Source organism: Nematolebias whitei, chromosome 15 (assembly GCF_014905685.2).
Source record: "Nematolebias whitei isolate Nwh7 chromosome 15, NemWhi1, whole genome shotgun sequence".
In the NCBI taxonomy this organism is placed as follows: Eukaryota; Metazoa; Chordata; class Actinopteri; order Cyprinodontiformes; family Rivulidae; genus Nematolebias; species Nematolebias whitei.
In genome coordinates this window covers 30897996-30922065 of record NC_056512.1, presented here as the reverse complement: position 1 = coordinate 30922065, position 24070 = coordinate 30897996, and the positions used below count along the sequence as shown (strand labels likewise).

Sequence of the window (24070 nt, the reverse complement as noted above, 5' to 3'; positions counted from 1 at the left end):
ATATATGGATGGATGGATATGGATGGATGGATGGATGGATGGATGGATGGATGGATGGATAGATAGATAGATATGTGTATATTATTACTTTATTTAAGCATGTCAATACTTTCCAGATACAGCAGTCACTCGTTTATTACAGGGGTTACGTTCCAGACACCCCAGCAATAATTGAAAAACCGCGAAGTCAGAACGCTTTATTTATTTTAGTATTTATACATATTTTAAGGCTTTATAAACCCTTCCCACACTCTTGCAATGTTCTAAACATGTCATTTTAACGACATGCGTATATGTTCTGTGCATTCTGCAAAATTTTATATGGGTACTCGCCAACCTTGGTCCAGTTCTGATTGGTTCTCTGCAGCTGTTGAGCACCAAGACACTTTTAGAGAAAGCCACATCTTCATATAGCCAGCACAAAACCACACAATGGTCCCAATCGAGTCCAAATAATCCAGAGGGATCCGGATGAAAAAAGTTCCGGTGAGCTCCCGAGAAGACACCGGACTTCCAAGCAACGCCTCCTCGCTTGAGAGGTCTCATGGACCGTCTGGCAAGAAGCTCTCAGATTGACCGATGAGGCTGGAAGTAGTCCTGGTCCAATTCCCTGTAGGTTCCATACGGCTCTCTGTGTCCACTGAGCGCCAAAATCACTATGAATAAGGACCAGCCTTTTTCGGATCGGATCAAAACTTTCTCTCCATTTCAGCAGTAAACAGCGGCCGGTAGCACTGTTGACTTCTGGGAAGTGTAGCCAAAAACATGCATGTTAGGCTGCCTTCAGGCCCAGGCCTCCCTTGCAAAAGAAATCTGTGATCTCAGTGGGATTTGCCTGGCTAAATAAAGGTTAATAAATAAAATAAAACTGATAAATAGTTATTTTGACTGGCGATACAGTATAGGCTTATTGAGAGAAAACTACAAAATGGCTAGGCCTGTTCCATGTATTTTTTTAAAAACTTTTTACTGTATCCCGTACTGTCCCAATCGCATGAGTACTATTAAAGTTGACAATTGCTTGTTATGTACAATCTTTTTTGTTGTTGTTGTGTACAATGTTGGAAAAACCACAAAAGAGCGAGTTCGCAAAAGTCAAACCGTGAAGTAGTGAGGGACTACTGTATTTCCTTGGCATCACAATACCTTCTCTAAAAAAATCTGATGAATCAACTATGCAATGTTGGAACTGATCCAGAATTAACCAACAATGTCCATGCTCAATAATCCAGGTATAATCCAACAATGAGGGAGAAGGCCGGCACCGGAGGAGGGGCGTGCCAAAGAGACCATTTTAGCACCAACAAAACTGTTTGTTCCACTTTGGAGTAAGTTGTTGGGGGAAGAATCAGTTTTGTGTTATGTGTTTCCTTGACTGATGAAGCCTTCTGGATGGAAGGTGAAACGTTTCAGCACAAAAAAAAAAAAAAAGAAACTGTCCAGATGACCTGACTGAAAATTGTTGATCCAGAATTACTTCAAATTTTATTTGCCACCAATTGAAGCGTGTCTATTTCTTTGGACAAAAACCTAGATATCCAGTAAAAAAAAAAAAAAAAAAAAGACTGATGAGATTTTCCTGTTGTACCTTTTCAGCTCATTTACTAAATGTTTAAAACTGTGGTTGTGGCCATTGTAAGCATTTTTTTCCTGATGATATACACCGTAGCAGATAATGACTGACGTTCTGACCAATAATTTATTGCCCCTGCAACTGTTTGTCTTGAACACTATCTAACCATTCTGCTAATCTAGGTCTTTAAAAGGAAGTTTTTTAGAATCAATTTTAGAGGTATGCATTTCATCTTGATGCTTTTGAAGAGAGAAAAGAAACATAAATTGGGAAAAGACAAGGTGAGCACAGAGAACAGTTTGGACCAGACGGGACGACTGCTGTAGTAGGAATGTGGGCTATTTCCATACCACTACTGTCATCTGTCAAGAGGCAGGCAGGAGTTCATAAAGAGGCTGTCCTTCTGTGTGTATGTGTGCACACTTGAGAGCTGTGTGTAGGTGTAACACAGTGGATGAAAACAATTACTGCACACCTACCAGCCACAATTGCAGCTTGCATTAGAGGGAAAGAAGCTGCAAAAAGTAGTCGATCGACTTTTGCAGTAAGGATGTTTGTCACAGCTCGCATATCTCTGTAGGAGGCATAGCAGCTGTCACAATAATAGGAGAATGAAAAGAAAATTTGATGTTTAGGTGGAAAATGGGATCTTTCTGGAGGCAGTTTGTCAACTCCCATGGGTGTCTCGTTAGTTACATCGTGAAAACAAACACTCAGGTTCCTGAACTGTGACTGGTGTTTTATTTAGGTGTGACACCACCTCTGACAAACATATTGGTCTGCTTCATAACAGCCTCAGCTCAGGTGGTTTGCACACATTTGTTGCAGCAACGCCACCGTGTCCACTGGTGTTGCGTTGTCTGATTTGCCTGGTGTGGGAAAGGACTCGCACCCTTTTCATGTTTACCTCATTTCTGTTGTTATAACAAGACCCGCCCAGATTGCTGCAGACATCCCCTCCATTGTCCCGTTAAAAGCCTTGTGAAAGTAAGGAAGCACTTTTCTTTGGCTTTGTTTGTGATTGTCTTCAGTCATTGTTGCGATCAAGATTGTTGCTCTGGGATGGACACAACATGAAGGGATTTATGTAGTTTTACCAACACAAAAACATTAACTATCTTTTCTATCTGTGGCAACACTTTGATTGTTAAGGCTTGTGTTATGCCTTTAAACCAAACTAGACCAAAATAATCTACCGGTAATTCTAATCTTTCATCACATATGAAGACAACAGATTAACTAGACAGTTTCTTGCCAGGATAGACACGTTTCATTCAATAACCTGAGTAGTTTTTTTGGAATACTTTGTATATGTGTAAATGTAGCGTTGAGCTGACATCACTCTTTTCATTGTTCTTACTAAAATGAATAAAAACAGCGATCAGAGCTTCAACAAATAACACCTTTTATTGAGACTATAAGAGAGCAAAACGATCAAAGCTGAAACTTCAGTCTTTATCTGCTGTAGGAACAATTTGCATGTGATCTCACTTTTGTATGTCCGCTGTGAGCAGCAAAAGTCATGTTTGAACTTACCTTGGGTCATAAAGTTTTATTAGCAATGATTGGTGATTATCTACAAACTGTATCTGGCTCTGACAACCTGAGAGCTGCAGGACTACAGAGGGAATGATGGTAAATTCCTTGTATTTTAATAGTGCAGTTCACAATATGTTAGTTTTATTTGGTTAAAGACAGTAAGAAGGGATGGATTGTGGGTAGGTTAACAATTCAACTAGGTATAATGTGAGCAATGCCAATAAATAGCAGTACTTTACCAATGTATCTGTGTGTTCAAACTGAACTACATACATATCCACAAGACTGTATCAGAGTGCAAGCTGCTCTTTGGTTAATCAGCAGAGAGCATTTTGCATGATCAGGAACAGGTTTAGCTGACAAGAAAGACACTTTGAAAGTGATAATCAACTGCTCTTGTTGATTAAATGCTAAAAATAGGATGTACCCAAAATGGGGTGTGATTACATTACAATACTGAGACTTATGCTCCTTTATAAGGTTTTTGAATGAACATCCTCTGTGTCTTAATCAGATCTGTAAGCCTTAAACCAGTAAATATATCTGTGTATTTCTTGGAAACACATTGATTTTTCTGAATATGTCCCCTGATCATAATGACCTTTGTGGATTCTGGTGGCTCAACTGGGTACAAATTAAAAAAAGTACATAAATAAATTGTACTTTGAGATAGGACACCAACAAACTGATTTTTATTTATTTATTTTAGTTTTTTGGTTTTAAAATAGTTTGAGCAATGTTTCTGTATGAGAAAAGCTCAGGGGTAATTTCTCATACATGCATGCCTGAACACCAACATGGAAAAAAAAAAGAGCAAAGATGCAAGTTTGAAGTATTATGATGATGCATTGATTGTAACTAGAAAAGCAGCTATCTGTGTCGTAGTTCGAAAAGGTTGAGCAGTCATGCATAGGTAATTCATATGGGTGCATGTGAGGTTAAATACCAAGTGTTTGTACATAACCTAATATGGATTTTTATTTTTCAGAAGGTCTCTCTGTGGATATCCACACACTTCAGTGAACACTTCTAAATTTTCAGGCTTTCTTGAATTGTGCTTCAGATGTCCAGTGCAGACGGTGCAGTAGTAAATGCCGTCACAGTACTATCAGATTATGGTTGCTACAAACACGCACACAAAAGGGGTTTGTTAGCCCAAACAGGCTTTGTCCTCTCAGACAATTTGTCCCTTTCTCTGTCCCTGCTGTGCTCTTCCAGCCAGCATTGGAATCAGAGAGTTTTACGCATTAAAGACGTAGGTTGCCTGCAGGGCCTTTTTCTCCACAATTACTGCTTTATGAGGCAACAACTGTGGTCAGGAAACGAGAGCAAAAGAGGCAGAAAGTGTGAAGATGTCCAACTGGCTGGTATACGTTCCTGCATCACTCCTTTCTGCTTTTCTTTGCTGTCTGGCAACTAAGAGCTTCTTCTCTCTTTCCCTTACACGGTGGCATTGCCTCTTCTCTTAATTTTTGCTTTAATTTGTCCACTTTAGACAAACTGTTTCGTAAGACTCGAATATTAAAGATCAGAAATTATTTGCAAATTTACTTTAACAAAAATCTCTTGTTGGTAGCCATTAGCTGACTTATGTCTGAAAATCCTTTAAAGAAATTGGTAAGCAATTTGGTTAAAATGTTAAAGACAGGTGGCTTTCAAAGCTTTCCTGGATAAACCATCTGACCATCACCAGCAAATCTTAATGAATCAGATTAATGTAGCTATTATGGTTGGCTGAGATTTAGGATCCAGAATGTAGACTGAAGACCGAAAACTTGAATAATTTTTTTAAAAAGCAAAAGGCTGACATGACAGCAAAACTTACTAATTCACAAGTGGAAAACTTGAAGGAAATGGCCATGACTATATGTAAGACTATATTATAGTCTATGACTATATTATAAGACCAACACAACGCAGAACTGATGAATAACGAACCAAATACTGATTGGAGCAGAGGTGATTGGGGTAAAATGGAAGCACCTGGATGATTATGAGGGCACAGGTGTCAGTGGCTGACAAAGGAAAAACTGAGGAGGCTGACTGAGGGTGAAAATGAGAACTAGCAAAGGAAACACAGAGAGGAGGAAAAACACAAAAATCCCAACAAACAGAAATAATAGAACAAACCACAAATGGAACAAGACTAAAAGATGAACTCAATGAACTAAATAAATACCAGAACAGACTACAAAGTAGACTATGACAGTAGCAATACCACTGGAGTCAATTTGAGACCAACCAGAGGAAAACTCTTTAAGATGAGTTGTTATTGCCATTCTGCACTTAGTTTTTCTTTAATTACTTTATAGTTTTGGTTAAACAGACACAATTTGTAACTAAAATAACAGGTTCATCCAACAACACTTATTGTCATTGCATCATAATTTGTCCTTATCAGCTGATTGAGCCTAACGATTAGTCCTTTTCGAACCTCTGATCCTTCAACATAAACTACCCAAACTTTCAATTAAGCTTTTCAATGATTACAAAATGTACACAAATGAGCATATTTCACCACCACCATTTGTAGTTGTGCTTTTTTTGTTAAGAACATTCAGACATTCAGTGCTTTTAGAATTGAAAACCAAGAAAAGAAGACGCATAAAAAGCTTGCTATGATTTTGAGTGTGAAATAAGATTTTGTACAGTGCAGTCAAACCATTAAAAGAGTTCCTTTTGATGTCTTTACATATTCAGTGAGTCATCATACGGTCTTGCATTGCTTGTTAGACATGGTATTTATACTCCATTAACCCTGCCCCACTTCACATTTAATGTAAAGATAATCACTCATAAAAGTTGCATTCTCTTTATGTGATTTAAATACAGTTAACATTTTTAATTTACTTTTTTTGGGGGTGTCTTTCCCCTTTTAGTTTGCCAGCTGATAGATCTTGTGAGTGTCTGGGTGCATTAGAGTGACAGCCCCCAGTATCTGAACCGATCTGGATCTCTGCTCTGATGACCAACTGCTTGTCTCCGAACGTTATAAGCTAAAAGCTCGTGCTACTATTGTCACGTTGTCTTCCAGAGCAGGACTGGGGAGACTAATTCTGACAGTGTGAAAAGAGATCCAGTAGAAAAATAAGAGAATAAATAAATTTCATTTTTATCCATCATTATTTACAGGCATGGGGGGGTAGGCCTGAACTGTAAAGCTGCTTAGTGGAACGATTCAGTGGGGGGATTTGAATCTGCGCTCACCCCCACTTCAGGCACCAGAACTGGAGGCAAACAAAGAATGAGATAGAGTGTGTGTGTGTGTGTGTGTGGGGGGGGGGGGGGGGTGTGAATGTGTGTGCATGTGTATGTGATAGTGAAAACTGTAGAAGCACAATTTGGTATGGCTCCATGTGAAAATGACCTACTTCCCTCTTAGCTCGCTCTCAAACGAATCGCTGTTTTCTGATGTGTGGAGGAGCAACGGGGGAGATGGGGGGGGGGGGGGGGGGGGAGTAGTAAGCGGGTGGCTTTTGGGACCTTCTGTGTAGAGTAAAATAATGTCACGTGTGTGAGATGTAAGTGTGGCATGTTCAGTGTGAACTCACCTGAGCATACGCTGCCTGTGAGCATGTAAAGGAGGCGTGTTGTGCAGAGCTGCTGCAGCTTTAATCTAAACCTGAAAGAGACGGTGAAAAATCAGAAAGCCATATGCCAGGGGACAGAAGTCACCAGATGCTCAGTAAATGGGTGTGTGTGTGTCAAACACACAGGATGTTAGAAGTCATCTGCAGCATTCTTTTGAACATATGTGTTTGGCTGTCGTTAGCAAAGTATCTCATGATACACAGATGCCTAAACGTTTATGTGGTGGCCAAGTCAACAAATCTTGTGATATCGTACAATTTCACTTGTGATTGTGTATAACAAAGATCACTATGAAACTATAAGTTTAAAACACTGACATAAAAGACAAAATAGAATGCTAAGTTTTTAATTATATTTACTTTTAACACTCGTGGCATAATTCAATTGTCAAAACCTTTTTATACTGCATTTAGAAAGTAAAAACTTGATTTAATTAAAATTTATATATAGTTATTACATGACAGGAAAACTGACCATTTAAATACAAGAAATGGCATGTTTCCACATGTAATAATGTTTATTTTTGACTTAATATGGAAAGCTGACCCCTGAATCATACATCTAATTGTGTGTCTGGCTTGTCCTGACGTTTATGCAACAAGATGCTGCTCAAGAAAATCCAGCAACCATACTGGGACAAGTTTCAACAAGATTCCTTTTGGTTGAAACAATTTTTTTGTCTACCAAACTAAAATTATCAACTGCACAGTCTTTGGGCAGCACGGTGGCTCAGTTGGTAGAGCTGCCGCCTCCGAGCAAGAAGGTCAATGAATCAAATTCCGGCCGGGGGTCTTTCTGGGTGGAGTTTGCATGTTCTCTCTGTGCATGCGTGGGTTTTCTCCAGGTACTCCGGTTTCCTCCCACGGACCAAAAACATGCATGTTAGATTGACTGGTAACTCTAAATTGTCCCTAGGTGTGAGTGAGAGAGTGAATGGTTGTTTATCTCGTTTGTCTCTGTGTGGCCCTGTGATGGACTCGAGACCTGTCCAGGGTGTACCCCACTAGATATGGGCAGCAGTTACCACCGCAACCTGAAAATGAAGAAGCGAGTAAAGATAATGGATGGATGGATGGATGGATGGATGGATGGATGGATGGATGGATGCACAGTCCTTGCACAGTCAGCAAATCCAAGTCATGTGCTCCTGATGTAAACAATTTTTGTCACAAGTGGCTGAGTTGTAACTGGCGTTATATTTTGTTTAACTCAGCTACAAAGAGTCCCAGACCAGAGAGAAATGTGTGTATTAGATGTTTAGGACGGGAGACGTTCCCTTCAAAACTTACATAATCATACTTTATATCTTTTTCCACACTGGGTAGCTCTACAGTTCTGGCTCAGTTCCAGATCAATGGACTCAGTGGAGCATTTAGCAGCTGATGAAACGTGAACGCTCCCCAAGAGTTTAAGAGATAAAACCTTTACATCACCGTTACCTGCACGTTGCATCGTTATTCTGGAAGAAAATTATGATATTCCTTCAGAAAGTGTCTTGGGCTAAACTTGAAGTGCTACAGCTAGCTGCTGCTGTTACTTCTTACAAATAATCATGAAAATCTATAAAATAATCTTCATTCATTCAACCTTTATTTAGACAGGTTAATCCCATTGAGCCTCGAGGATTCATTTACAAGAGAGACCTGATTTCAACAAAGTGTGATAACAACAGTGGACAACAATGACAACAATGGACAATTATAAAAGAGGCATACAGATTATTTTTTTTTACAAATTAAAATAAGATGGCAAAAAAAGTAGCAAAAAACAACTAGATCATAAGGCGAATGTAGAAAACTAAAAACAGGAACATATCTACAATATATACATGTAATGCAAAATTGACAGCAAGGCTTTTAAAATTAAATTTGCACAAACCATTATGAAAGTTTATTTTAGATTAAAGTTGTTTTAAAACAGCAGAAATTTACTTTGATCTTAAGCCCACTTGGACTAGCCATTAGCTCATCAGTCCAATCAAAACTTAACTTCAATATTCCAATCAGAGGCGTGTCAAACACTTATCTACAATAAGTAAGATATTAGTATGTCATTCCACAGAACCCCACGTCAAAGGATCTGAACTATCACTTTAAAGTAATGTATACATAAGTATTCTACACTGCCTCGTAATCTAGCTGTTTTTTTTCCCTCTAATTTCCCTTTTAATTATCATTTTGTTTTAAATTGTGAGAAAAAAACACTCAAATTTGTATGCATCATTTGTGAATGTCTATTGTTGTCATTGTTGTCCACTGTCGTCATCACTCTGTTAAAATTCAGGTCTCTCTTGTAAATGAGTCCTCGTGGCTCAATGGGACTAACCTGTTTAAATAAAGGTTGAATAAATGAACAGTATAAGGACCAAAAATACTTTATTTTCTTTAGGCAAGCCTGAAGTATCTAATAAGGTCAGATTTTTCTTTAAAACTTATCGGCAATACCTAATTTTAGTGGTTATTTTCATTTCTTATTTATGTTGAGTTTCCCCTTTTCCACCATTTTTTTTCCTTTTTCTCTCCTGGTCAGTTCAAATTTGAATAATTTCTGAAGCCACACTTTGTTTTCCTTTCCCAAACATGTCATAAATATATTTTTCTAGTAACAACTTAATTAAAGCATCAATTAGGAGCAGGGCAGCTGGAGAACAAGAGCTTTTGACTGTAATCCTGATTAGCTGTTAATCTCTAAACCAAGATATAATATGGATTCAAATCACCTGTAACGAGGAGGTAAAACTCGTTTCTCCTCCTAAGAACAGCTTTCGCTATTTATTTAACCAGATTATGAAGCAGAATTGTAATACTGGCACTTCAGAGGGGAGAATTAAAATAAAACACAGTTTGTTAACTCAAAGGCTGAACTGGTTTGCCCTCAACAGTGTAACCTTCTGGGTTAAATAAAATATGCAGAGGAATAAAGGCTGAAAAAAATGACCTGCAGCACCAGAGTCTCCTACTTCTCTGTCGCTTTACTGCATTTAATTCACACTCCCAAAATTGAACGGCGCTTCTGTCCATTAATTTAGGTCAAATGTAAAGTCTTTCAGATGGGTTCATTGAACAGGTTCATTGAACAGGCTTAATCCCTGTGACTCTAACCAGCTGGTTGGTGGATGAATTAATTTAATCCATCGTCATCATCCTGCCCCTTCCTCTCACTCACATGCCGTTTCATTTTTCCCTGCGTTTTCCAGTGCCCGAGGACCTGTCTTTGGAGGAGAGGGATGAGCTGTCGAACATCCGACGCAGGAAAAAAGAGCTTCTGGATGATATCGAGGTGAGTAACAACAATGCTTTCATTTGAGCGACTAAAGAAAATTGACCAAAATGATGGAATTTTATGCTAGATTAAATCCAGTAGCACAAAGTTATTCAAGACGACTGCATGCAAAAATAATTCGGACCTCATGCAGAATAATATTGCATGGTAAAAATGTGTTATTTTATGATTTTTCATTTAAAAGCTCTATTATATTTGTATGCAGAGTCTAAAAAGCATCACTGCTCATAATAATTTGTAGGTCTCTGTATTAATCTAATACAGAAGAAACACCAACTGAAATTTAATCTCTAAGATTAAAAATGAGTTAATCGGCTTTTAAAGCCCAAACTGTTAATGAGTTTTGTTTAAAGATCTTCTGAGGTTTGATTCAGACTTTTGGAGCTTCAGCATTTTGAAATAGCTTGTATTAAAAACGAACAGAAGCATCAAAAGAAGTGACTGAATCTTTGCTTTGCAGAGGCTGAAGTTTGAGATTGCAGAAGTTATGACGGAGATTGAACAGCTGACGTCCGTGGGGGAAAGGTGAGTCTGGTTCAGCCCAAAGTAAGAATTTTTTTCTTTGCTAACTACCAAAGGCAAAGGCCTTAATGTTTTTGCCCATGTCTCCATGCATGTGTGCTCATTTGTTTAGGGTTAGCAAAATATTTCATGAACAACTGGACAGATTTTTAAGAAACTCAGTAAGTAATGATTGGATGTACACAACTATTTAACTTTGGAGTTAGCCTAATTCAAGATTGTCACCACGGCTAACTGACCTCATCCAACACAAACTGGCTACACCTCAAACAGTTTTAGAGATATTTTAATTAAAAAAAAATATCTGATTGTTAGTAAAACACTAGACTATACTAGAATATGTTTAATTAAAAGTGCTAAGGAAGCAGCCTTAAACGTTTGTTTATTTATTACACAAGTTCCTGAGACAGTTAGCAGCCAATCAGCAGATTATTATTCTGTTTATTAAATGACAGGACAGAAAACAACTGAAATTAACTTAATATTGTTTCCTACTGATTCCTTGTTCTTTTGTTTCTTCTACACATACATCCACAGTTGCAGAGAGCTTCACACCTGTCCTTGTGTGTGTGTGTGTGTGTGTGTGTGTGTGTGTTAACGTATTAATCATCCATTGTTTGAACTTGAAAATGGAACAGAGCCTTAAATAAATGTTAACCAGACCGTCTGTTTTCAGAGGCTGTTTGTGATTGGTTGCTGAAGTGAGGTGATGGCAGGTTGTTTGTCTCAGGTGTGCAGCTGGTAAAGGTTATTTTTTATATTTGTGGGCACTGGGGAGCTTTGAGATCATCTGCTGAAACATAAAGGTGTGGTGTGGTGTGCATGTACAAGGTTCTGAAGGAGTTTTACATCGAAATGAAAATATTCTTCTAAATGGCAACTGGCAGGATTCAGCTGAAGGAGCTTTTTTATTTGCAACATACACAAGTAGTTTGTTACAGAAGCACAGGCTTTGTGTTTAACGTGCAACCAGTTTTCAGACTGAACCTACAAACTCTGTATTTGACAGAGTGGTAAAATAAACATTAGTGGCCTACAAAGCAAATATAACAGCCTGAAGACAGCACCACGCCTAACTGTGTGATGAATGCCTTTCAATTTTTTCTCTCTTCACGTTTTATTTGCAGCAAAACATCACAAAGAAACAAACAGATCGCCATGGGAAGGAAGAAATTCAACATGGATCCCAAAAAGGTCAGATCAGATCCTAGACCAGGGGTCTGCAACCTTTATGATCAAAAGAGACATTTTTACACCTTCGTTCACTAAATTCAATGTGTCCAGAGCCGCAGCAACCTGCTACAACTGTTATCAACTGGTGGCCCATGGGCCAGTTTAAGTTTGTTGGAGGACACTTTTGTGGCCAGTAGGGGTGACATTATAAAGCTAAAAATATCTAATGATTTTTAACATTTATTGATATTATTACAATGTGAGACAAATGAAAAGACCAGATTCTTGTAAAGAGGTGGGTAAAGTTTTTTAAATTAAAAACAAAACAAACTATCAGACTAAAAAAGTTAAGTCTGGACATTAAAAAAACTAAACAAAGCAGCAACAACAACAACAACAACAACAACAACAACAAAAAACATATTTTGTTTTGCTTTGTTTTGTTTTTTGAATGTCCAGAAGACCAGACTTAATTTTTTTAGATTTTTCTACCTGGATTATTGAGCATGCATCAGGAAACTACTAGACCTATGTTTTTTTTGTTTTTTTTTTGTAGAAAAAATAATTAAGTATAGAAATAAAGCAAAAAGCTAAAGTGAGTATTTGCCAAAGAAATTACATGAAAACTGCTAAAACGTACTTTTTTTTGTTGTTTGCATAACACCCAATAAACTTCAGTTTTATGTTACTTTTAGTCAAAGCTTGAAAGAGCTGCTGTGGATGAACCAAAGAGCCGCATGTGGCTCCAGAGCCGCAGGTTGCAGACCCCTGTCCTAGACTGTGCTCACATCATTAAAACTGCTCCTGTTGAGTTGCATTTCTTAAAGTTTTGAATTAAACTTCAAAATGACCCAAATCAAAGTTCTGAAAGCAGACTTAGTAACTGCAGTGTAACATTTTAACAGGGGATACAGTTTCTTTTGGAGAACGATCTTCTCCAGAACACCCCCGAGGACATCGCACAGTTCCTCTACAAAGGCGAAGGGCTCAACAAAACGGTCATCGGGGACTACTTAGGGGAACGGTGAGCTCCAAGATTTCCCTCCGTTTTCTTTCCACCCTTTCTGTCAGATCTGCAATGCCTGAGCTCACGCTCGGCCTTAGAACTCCAGGAAGTCTGTAGTCTCGATTTATGAAGCAGAGCAGCGACAGGAAACGGTGCCACTAAAATAACTCGGGGGACATGTGGTTTTTATCGAACAGAGGTCAGGACCGGCACTGTCAAAACACTGATGCTCAGCAGCTTTGTTGCAGAAAGTGTTGTAGCGGCTTGGCTGCAAGATTCCAAAGTGTTTCTGAAAATGAAACACTCGAGGGTTTACATCTTCTGTTGTTTGACATGTAAATATTTAAAGTTGTGACACGTGTTCCTGCTTTTCTACAGAGATGAATTTAACATCAAGGTCCTCCAGGCATTTGTGGAGCTTCATGAATTTGCAGACCTCAATCTTGTTCAAGCCTTAAGGTGAGATGATGATAATAATAATAAGAAAACACCAATGATCTAAACTTATACAGTTATGATTTTAAAGTCACAAGGGAGAAAACTGGATGTCCACTTGGAGCAGTTTGTAAAACCATCAACTGGATTTTCTTTTTTTTTTTCCATTTACCCTTTATTTATCCAGGTTAGTCTCATTGAGCCACGAGAACTCATTTTCAAGAGAGACCTGTTTAGGGAGCAGATGGTGGGGGTTAAGGGCCTTGCTCATGGGCCCAGAGTTGGGTGAATGAAGGTGGGGGTAGGTGTGGGTGCTTCACCTACCACACCTACATTTTTGATGTTGTCTGTACCGGGGCTTGAACCGGCGATCTTCCAATCACAGGCCCACCTTCTCTAACCTCTGCGCCACCACGCTCTTTGCTCATGTTTTATTGTGGAATTGGCAGATTTACCACATTTGTTGTTTTACCTTCAAGTCAACCTTCTCTGAGCAGCTGCCTCATCTTCTAAATGATAAAATGGTTGATGCTGAACAAACAGGAGACGGCTATGAGAAGCTGGTGTAATTTAGAAATTTTGGTTGATAGAAATGATGGATTAAGAAACCAAGAAAGCCAAGATTTAAGAAGGAATCTTTGAGAATTGTTACTTTAGTGGAAAATTTCTGAAAAATTTATTGCAATTTATTAGATGCTATAGAGCAATAAAGTTCTAATATAGACACATAACTTCACAAATACAGCACAGTCATCATGGTTTGAGTAAGGAGAATTTTTTTCTATGTCCTCACGTCATTCATTCAACCTTTATTTATACAGGTTAATCTCATTGAGCCTTGGGGACTCATTTACAAGAGAGACCTGATTCTAACAATGAGTGATGAAAACAGTAAATAACAAAGACAACAGCAAACAATCATAAAAGGAAGCATTGAGAAGAACAAGTGAAAGAAAATGGCATTAACAATGAAACAGAAAAACAGCTAGGTTGTAAGGCGATGTAGGAAATCAAAATGTCAAAATTATTTAATCCTTGCAACTAAACAAGTACAACTACAAGCTTATGTGAAAAAAGTATTTTCGTTATTATTGAGTAAAAGGCATGTTAGAAATGGTAAGAGCATAAAATTTCTAGAATAAAGCCTTTCTTTTCTTGTTTAAGACAAATATGAAGGAGTTTTTTCTTTCCACTGTCGCCTTCATGCTTGCTCAAGATGAGAGTTCTGTGATGGAGTTCAATTCAAAGCAGTCTGCTCCTCAGATAAATAGTATTACATTATTATTTTTATAAATGTTTCTGTTCAGTGCCCTGAGATGACGTCTGTTGTGACTTGGCGCTATATAAATAAATTGAATTGAAGGTTGTGGCATGAAGATGCTTAAACTCTTTAGATAAGGAATTAAAAACTTGAATTGAACCAAAGTACCATCACATTCTGGAAGCAAACTAAGCTGAAAAGAAATCAAAGGTAGCTTCTATACCAGTATTTTGATGCTGCACACACCGTAACATTCAGTGGCTTCTTCTTCAATAGGTTCAAGCTGAAGGTTTTACCATAAACTTGAACTTTAAAAAAATCTTTGTAAATTTTGCATTGGTTGCAACACAGTCAAAAACCAGCAGAATGAAGACTTTTGGGGGCAAAAAGAGTCTTGACTGAATTCACGTTGTCTGTTTTTCTGTTGTTTTTCTGTTTCAATGTGTCTATAAATCGTTCCAAAGTTTTCTCACACAGCTCTGAAACGTTTGCACCAGCCTTCATTTATCATGGTCTTATTTTCTGTCCCATTAAAGACAAAACTGTTGATGTTACAGGAAATTAACTGCTCCGTCTGATTCATGTAACTGCAAAAACACTGCAAATAAAGTGACATCTGTTTATATGCTCTCTCTTTTTGATGTTTAAAATGTATCTGAGGCATATAATTTAAGTTGTAATTGACAGTAAACTGTTAGGTTGCATTAGTATATCAATATTTCATGACATGTCGTTATAGTTCCTCTCTCTCTGGTGCTGCAGGCAGTTTCTGTGGAGCTTCAGACTTCCTGGTGAAGCCCAGAAGATTGATCGCATGATGGAGGCGTTTGCCTCCAGGTACTGCCAGTGCAACCCTGGCGTCTTTCAGTCCACAGGTACACACACACACGCACGCACGCAAGCACACACACACAGCAGATTGATGATTCAGTCAGGACAAACTGAACACAAAGACCACCCCAGACTTGGATGAGAGCTCTTCTGTGTTCTCCCAGTATGAATATCTTTGTGGGACAATATGGACATTTTACCACAACCAGAGATTTTCTTTCAAAAAGCTTTATCTTTTTTTTTGTAGACGTCTAATCTCAGAATATTTATTGTTCTCTAATGCAGTGGTCCCCAACCTTTATTGCGCCACGGACCCGTTTAATGTCCGACTATATTTTCACGGACCGGGGAGTTGGAGTTGGAGCCTGAGGGTCTTACCCCAGAGAATTTTGGATAGAGTAGATGCCATTTCCTGAATTCTGGTGTATTTTACAAAGGTTTATTACAGTAGATTAACATGAAACTAAAGCTGTAAACTCATTATAGAAATGACTGTAAAGCGTTCGTAATGCAAAACCGCTGCAGCTCTGCAGGTAAGGGGCGTTCACTTCAGGACAAATTGAGGTTGCTGATTTGTCAGTTGCTTAATTGTCAGTTATAAACATCAACATTAGAAGAAACAAACATTTGAAATATATCAGTCTGTGTGTAAGGAATGAATATACAACTTTCACTTTTTGAATGGAATTACTGAAATAAATCAACTTTTTCACAATATTCTAATTTTATGACCAGCACATGTATTTCAAATTTACTTTTAATCACTTTATGTGTGATTTATAAGTGTATTAAGTGCAGGATCATTTCTCATTTAATTAGTAGATCTCACACCGGGGTCAGCTGAGCCTCGTCATCCTCCTCCCTGCTCCGCAGTGATTCACACACCAGATTGTTCACAAAAGTGCAGGAACTTATGCATAGTGCAAAACTTTAATTATATTTGTGTTTTTTAATAAAATTGCCCATGACTGAACTTTTAGGGGCGGAGATTTTTTTTTTAAGAGCAGAAGCAGAAATGCGAAGGAACAGCTCTGATGTGAATTCAAAAAAGTTCAAGACAAAACCAGCTCTGATTTGATATTAGGAAGCTTTGTTTAAAATTATAGTTTTATTTAGTTAATAGTTTTACAGTCACGCTTTGTCAGGCGGGTTGAAAAATATGCAGTGTAATCCTTCAAATGCGCAGACACGACCGCGCCTCCTCCCGTCCTTCTGTCTGCTCCAGACCACGCAGCTAACTCCACCCGAACATGCAATTAAGAACCAATCTGTGCATGCGTCTAACAGAAACTGAAACTTACCACTTGTGTATGTTGACCTGCGTCGCGTCAAGAGTGAGTCATTGACAGATGTGGTGGAGAGAATCCAGTGATTCTTCAAAATAAAAGTTTTTTGTTTGTTTGTTTTTTTCTGTGGGCCTGGTATAAATTGACCCACGGCCCGGTACCGGTCCGCGGCCTGGTGGTTGGGGACCACTGCTCTAATGGCCTGAGTGTGAGTCTCAGAAAGTGATCAGTGTATGAGTCAAGATGACCACCACTGCTAATCAACCTTAGCAAACACACAAAAAGTCAATAACTCGGTCAGTTTTATAGATGTAAAGCTAGAATTGGCTGTGGCAGTAGTTGAGAGTCATCCCCATTGTAAGGCCTGAATGCTAACAATGAAGATGTTTGTTTTAAATGTAGGTATACAAGTAAACTGCATTCCTTTAAGGATTGCTCGTTTAAATCTTTGAGCCTTTATTTGAACTTCTCTGGACCTGATGTGACATTTTGTCCATTTTCCACTGAAGCGAACGTGTTTCTCTCTCAGGAGGTTTCTACTTTATCCCGGTGTAATCAGTAGTCACGTCTCTAGCAGTGATAATAGAATTGATCTTGGATCAATAGCAGTCGTTAGTGCAGTCTGGGCTCGCTGTGCTTCGTCTGCTGCTCAGGTCATGAATATTGATGTGGTGCAGCGATGACGCACCCACACTAAGTTATTGGTGATCTTCCTGAACCCGAGTTTACAGGGTTTTAAATTACAGCACAGAGGCTGTCGGATGGGTGGATGGAGGAGGTGGAGTTATGATGTTCAGTTGATAGAGCCGTGGATCACTGAGGTTTGCAGGACTGAAGAGATGCTTGGCCTTCAGAGGCATTCTGCATCAGAAAATAAAGCTTTTTGCCAATTAAATCCTTATTGTTCTTTATCTAAATGCTACATTTGATAAAGAGATCAAATTTAATATAGGAATGCATGATATTATCAACATGGTATTGGCTGATATTAGCAATAAGGTTAAATATCAGCCATTCCATCAAATTAACTCACTGATATAAAAGGCACTATATATATATATATATATATATATATATATATATATATATATATATATCTCCATCCATCCATCCATTATCTTTACCCGCTTATTCCATTTTGGGTCACGGGGGTTGCCGGTGCCCATGTCCAGCAATCACTGTGCGAGGGGCGGGGTACACCCTGGATGGGTCGCAAGTCCATCACAGGCCACATAGAGACAAACGAGACAAACAACCATTCACTCTCTCACTCACACCTAGGGACAATTTAGAGTTATCAATCAGCCTAACATGCATGTTTTTGGTCTGTGGGAGGAAACCGGAGCACCTGGAGAAAACCCACGCATGCACGGAGAGAACATGCAAACTCCACCCAGAAAGCCCCTGGATCAAACTGACAAAAACCATACAGAACAATGTAGGATTTTAATTCCGCAGCAGAGAAAGCTATGCACTCTCTGTAAGTAGGTCTAGGGGAAAAAATGTTGGTATTGCTATTGGTTGTCAGTTTAGGCATTTTGTTTGTCGCCTCTTTGTCGCGATGCTCGTTTTCTTTTCTCTTCCTTTTTTTCTGCGCTCCGCTGTCATATTTTCTGTTGTCCGCCATTGTAAAAAAAATATTCCCTGACGCTCCTCCCCAATGCGTAAGATACGTCAAAAGTGGACCAATAACAAGCAAGCATTCAAGATGGACGTTTGCCAGAATAAATTGGAACATTTTTCATCGGTGCTGTCAAAATCATCATAGTCATTGATTAAATTCTGACACTGTCCATTCACAAAAACATAAAACATCCTTCGGGGCCCTCGAAATGCCGGGGCCCCGGGCTGCAGCCCCTGTAAGCCCCTGCTAAAATCCGGCCCAGGGCACATCGGATATTGGTCAAAATCCAATATTGTGCATCCCTAATTTCATGTATTATTGTTTGACAAATCCTGCATCATTGCTAACGTTTATTTGTTTGCCAACGTTCTGATAGTTTCATACAGAATCAACAATATTTTTAGTAATTTTTTAATGCAAGAAAAACCTACAGCTTTTCATGCATAAATGGAGGTATCTGGTGCAGAGAAGATTTCCCAGTGACACTGTGAAATTTCCTCCACAGACACTTGCTACGTCTTGTCATTTGCCATTATTATGCTGAACACCAGCCTTCACAACCCCAACGTCAGAGACAAGCCCCCAGTGGAGCGCTTCATTTCCATGAACAGAGGGATCAATGAGGGGGGGGACCTCCCAGAGGAACTACTCAGGGTGAGACTTAATTAGTTTGTATGCTTGGACAATTGTAGCCATGTTCTGTGTTTCTGAAACATTATGTCAGTTAAATGTAAAACAAGACCACTTAGAAAACAGTCAAACATCATTAACTGTGGTACTGTAGTTTATTATCACATGAAATAAAACTTGTAAATATTTTGCAAATATATAAAAAATATATTTAAAAAATCTATTGATATTTATACACTCCCTTGACTTTATGTTAAATAAGTAACCTATTTATTTAAATATTTCACAGTTTAGAGTTGTTGAGCTGTGAATCAGTGTCTCTCACTTTAAGAAATGGAAGCAGAATTTCTTCAAGCTGTTCATAAAGCCCCATTAATCTAAAGTCTAATGTTTGCAGTCAGCACTTTGAATGTTCTTCTGTGTTTCTCCGCTTCAGGACATTTCCTCTATTCCTTTTTCTTTCAGAATCTATACGATAGCATTAAAAGTGAACCCTTTAAGATCCCGGAGGACGATGGGAACGACCTGACGCACACGTTCTTCAACCCGGACAGGGAAGGATGGCTGCTCAAATTAGGTTAGTGTCTTCTTGCATTCGGCTGCTGGGAGAATTTAAAACATCCTGAATAAGTTAATTAGTTTACTCTTGCATCATTTGGTCTACAACTCCAACTTTTCTCTCATAAGAGCTGCAGGATAGTTTTCTGTCATGTTGCTGCAGATGAAGCATCATGTCTTACACAGAATGAGCTCAGTGGAACCATTGAGGAGTTTTTATGTAACGCCGTTGAAATAAATTCAATGTTGCTGTTTGGTTTCTATACAGCAGAACAAGGTTATAAATTTAAATCTACTTAGATAACAAGAAAAATGTTCAACACAATACAGTAGTCCCTCGATATTTCGCGGTTCGGCTTTCGCAGACTCACTCTTTCGTGGGTTCTCAACCTAAGATTGTACACGATTGTCAACTTTAATATTACTCACGTGATTGGGACGGTACGGGATAAAATGTTGACGGGAGCGGGGACCAACCAATAGGACAAAAAAACACTTCGGACAGGCGCCGACATTTTGTAGTTTTCTTTCAATAAGCGTACACTGTAACGCAAGTCAAAAAAACTACATGGACCAGAAGCCAACAGTGCTTCTGGTCGCAGCTTTCTGCTGAAATTCATAGAACAGCAATGGAGGGAGCAAACACTTAGCGGAGAAACCGATGTGGTAAAAATAGTTTTGCAACTCAAAGTCAAAAGTAACGATGTATCTATTAAACTCACAGAACTGGCAGAAAGTTGCAAATAATCCTGAAGCTGAACTCATCCTTCAAGATGTAGTAGTATCTTCACTGGTGAGTACCCATGTAAATTTGGTAGTACTGTACAGTAGAAATACGCATGTTGTTAAAATTACGTAGGTTTAAGAGTTGAGAACATTGTTAAGAACATTGCAAGAGTGTGGGAAGAGTTTATAAACTCTTTATATATATATAACATTATATATATAACATCCCTACTTCGCGGATTTTCATCTATCGCAGGGGTGTCTGGAACGTTACGTAAACCCACAATAAGTGAAGGACTACTGTATTGCAAAATGTACAACGCTGCTTAGATTTCTGCAACATTATCTCAGCAGATCTTCTTTTTTTGGTTCCTGTATTTGTTGGTGTTTTGAACAGCAGCCTGCGATAAAGACAGCAAGATGTTATGCAGTTATCATTTAAAGAATTGATCCAAGACAAATAAAAGTACATGTTTATCTACCTAGCACAAGATTTTTCTTGCAAAGCTCCGTTTTATCTACTTAAAGTGATGTGAAATGGTAAATATTAATGTCAAGCTTTTTTCTGTTATGCATTTTTACACCTATTAATAGAAATAAAAGTAATTAAACTAGTTTTATTTGTTGTGTTGGTAAAACAAGATAACAAGTGATGACATCTTTTTATTGTAGTCAGCCATAGCTGAAATGACCTGCCTGATATTAAATAAATCCTCATGCTGTTTAAACGTGAAAAATGAACTTTGAGGTGTCCTGCAGTTCGTGTTACAGACTATTCTCAGTTGTCTGTGTTTGACTTGTTGGCTCTTCTGCTGCTACTCCAACACGTGATTTGCACAGAAAACAGCACCGACTTACAGAAAATATGCAACATTTTGCTGAAGACTGAAGCTTCTTCAACTTTATAAACAGCCTCGGTTTTTTTGTTCTCCAGTCCAGTTCATATAGCTGAAGGATCAGTAGACTTCTTCACCTTCACATTCTTTCAGCTGTATTCATGTTTCAGTGTTTATGTCTGCCAGTGTACAAGTAGCATCTGCTGTAATCTACTGGTAATCGTGCTTTTATGGCTTAAGCATACATCTAATATTAGCTATATGCTACTGCACAGCTGGTAGACTCCTATTGGCAGTTGTTTTGGGTAATTAGGCTGTAAAAACTCCCCTGGATTATTGTGTACAGTTGTAAAGCTTTATAAGCTAATTACAAATTGTTATTCGCAGTGCTTCAACTTTATTATTAAAAAGTCTTGACCTTTATTCCAAGATGTTTATTCTTGTTTCCTAGCCTTAGAGAAATTCCTTTGCATGTTGATGTGAACTTGCACGACCTGAAGTCTGATGGTTTTAAAACTTGGTCATGTTTGTGAGCTTTTAAAACCACTTCTAAGATTAAAGGCCCAGTATTCCTGGAAGGAAGCAAATCACCCACTGTCTGTCACGCCAGAGTTTTAGATGAAGATCATCTTAAGTTGAGAAATGAAATTGTAGCCATTTTGATATCCATCCATCCATCCATCCATCCATCCATCCATCCATCCTTCCTTCCATCCATCCATCTATCCTTCCATCCATTATCTTCTGCTTGATCCAAAGTCGGGTCGCGGGGCAGCAGCTTGAGCAGGGAGGACCAGACATCTCGTTCCACAGCCACTTCTTCCAGCTCTTCTGGGAGGACCCCAAGGCGTTCCCAGGCCAACAGAGAGACGTAGTCTCTCTAGCGTATTCTGGGTCTTCCCCGGGGTCTCTCGCCTCCCAATCGGACATGCCTGAAACACCTCCCTAGGGAGGCGCCCAGGGAGCATCCTTACCAGATACCCGAACCACCTCAACTGGCTCCTCTCTGTGGAGGAGCAGCGGTTCTACTCTGAGTCTCTCCCAAATAACTGAACTTCTCACCCTATCTCTAAGGGAGAGTCCAGCTACCCTGTAGAGGAAACTCATTTCAACCACCTGTATCCATGATTTCATTTTTTTAGTCACTACCCAGAGCTCGTGACCATAGGTGAGGGTAGGAACATAGACCGACCGGTAAACTGAGAGTTCTGCCTTACAGCTCAGCTCCCTCTTCACCAAAATGGACCGGCACAGAGTCTGAAATACTGCAGACACTGCTCCAATCCGTCTGTCAATCTCATGTTCCATTCTTCCCTCACTCGTGAACAAAATCCCGAGACACTTGAGATACTTGAACTCCTCCACTTGAGGCAGAACCTCGCCCTCGATCCAAATACAGCAATCCCCCCTTTTCTAGTTGAGGACCATGGCCTCAGATTTGGAGGTGCTGATTCTCATCCCAGCCGTTTCACACTCAGCTGCAAACCGCTCCAGTGAGAGAGAGCTGAAGATCACGGCACAATGATGCCAACAGGACCACATCATCTGCAAAAAGCAGAGATGGAATCCTGAGGCCACCGAACTGGAATCCCTCCACCCTCTGGCTGAACTGAGAAATGCTGTCCATAAGTTATGAACAGAATTGGTGACAACGGGCAGCCCTGGAGGAGTCCAACTTTGTCTCCCACTGGTGCAGAACTTCCTAGGAGCCATGTCCCGCACCAGTTCTGATTGGGGGCCCGTTGCTATGGACTATTCAATCCCTATACAAGCAGTGCGAGAGTTTGGTTCGCATTGCCGGTAGTAAGTCAGCCATTTTGGTAAAACAATGTAAATAATGTTATGAACAATTTCATACTATATTTCCAAACATCACATTGAAAGTATATGTTGTGAATTACTCTCAGCTACTACCATACTAAACTTTAGCTTAATATCTGGAAATTTGACAAGGTTTTAATCATTTTTGTGTTTAAGTTTGGTTAGCTGTGGCAGCCCTAATCTACTGGACTGACTCCTAAATCAGTTGTAGCTGTATACATCCAAAGATTATTTATTGAAAATTATGTTAAAATCCATCCAGTGGTTCATGAGAAATTTTGCTAATGGGCAGTTGGCATTAAAAACAAATGCTAAACTTCCATTCCACAACCAGAGTACGATTCTCGTTAATTTTTTTTCAACATGTGCCGTTCTCGTAGAAATGACTTAGCATGTGATAAATGAGGTATTATTTAGTTTGTGCATTATTTTCAGATTATGGAACATTTTGCATTTAGAGAAAGAATATTAGTTTGTGTTGAGCAGGGGTGTAAAGATGTGTGAACCTTTTTTTAGCTTTCTTACTGACTCCATCTGTTTTTGATCAAAACCTCACTTCATCACTTCGCAGTTGCTACATTCTTTCATCACATCTTATCATTTATGTCCTTTCTTCAACGCGTAATGTTTTATAGTTGAGTATGAAAAATGTTTAGCTGCCTGAACTTTGTTGCGGGTTAAAGGGCAATCTCACTGCAGGTGGTTCGGTTTATTACAATGTTCACACACACCTGGCTTTGACCTGTGCATTCTTCTAACAATGTGTAACGTCCCTGCGGCCTCTTCAAGCTCATGAACCTGAACGTCTCCTTTGTGGCTCGCAGAGCTAACATGATTGCATTATGGTGCAGAACCTCCTTGGAGCCGTGCCCCGCACCAGTTCTGACAATGGCTCTAATTTAACCTTCTAAAAATAAACCTTGGAGGATGCAGTGGAATAAATGTCTTTTTAGTTCATCTCTCTATGCAGAACAGAAATTTGACCATGCTACTTCAACAAGCAGAGTATATTACATTAAAGAAAGCCCAGAGCTTTTGTAATTACGTGTAACCTGCATAAAATGCAAATGTATCTCGATGTCAGCGGAAGCGCAAAGACATTTTTAAAATTTAAATTTGTGTTTCATGCAGTAGTCCGTGGGACAGTGTTTTAGGAGAGCTTCCTCTGAGTTAAAACTTTCCGTCTTTGTCATTTGTTTCTCCAAGTCGATGCTTCACAGTCCCTGCCAAAGGTTAAGGTCTGCTTCGAACCAGGGTGTTGGACATTTTTACACGTTATCTTTATTTTTCTTGACAAAATGAGGCGATAAACTGTTTTTTTGTTATTTCATATATATATATATATATATTATTATATATATATATATATATATATA

The 24070-nt window shown here is 38.9% G+C and overlaps 1 protein-coding gene across 1 annotated transcript in view; it reads left to right on the top strand.

The window, feature by feature from the left end:
• The window catches only part of LOC119421633 (cytohesin-3), a 46876-nt gene that overhangs the window by 12591 nt on the left and 10215 nt on the right, over positions 1-24070 (top strand). The window contains exons 2-9 of the mRNA XM_037688982.1: positions 9900-9982; positions 10446-10510; positions 11635-11701; positions 12586-12704; positions 13065-13145; positions 15145-15257; positions 18629-18777; positions 19219-19330. Coding sequence (XP_037544910.1) covers positions 9900-9982; positions 10446-10510; positions 11635-11701; positions 12586-12704; positions 13065-13145; positions 15145-15257; positions 18629-18777; positions 19219-19330 — 789 coding nt within the window. The remainder of the gene's footprint in view (positions 1-9899; positions 9983-10445; positions 10511-11634; positions 11702-12585; positions 12705-13064; positions 13146-15144; positions 15258-18628; positions 18778-19218; positions 19331-24070) is intronic.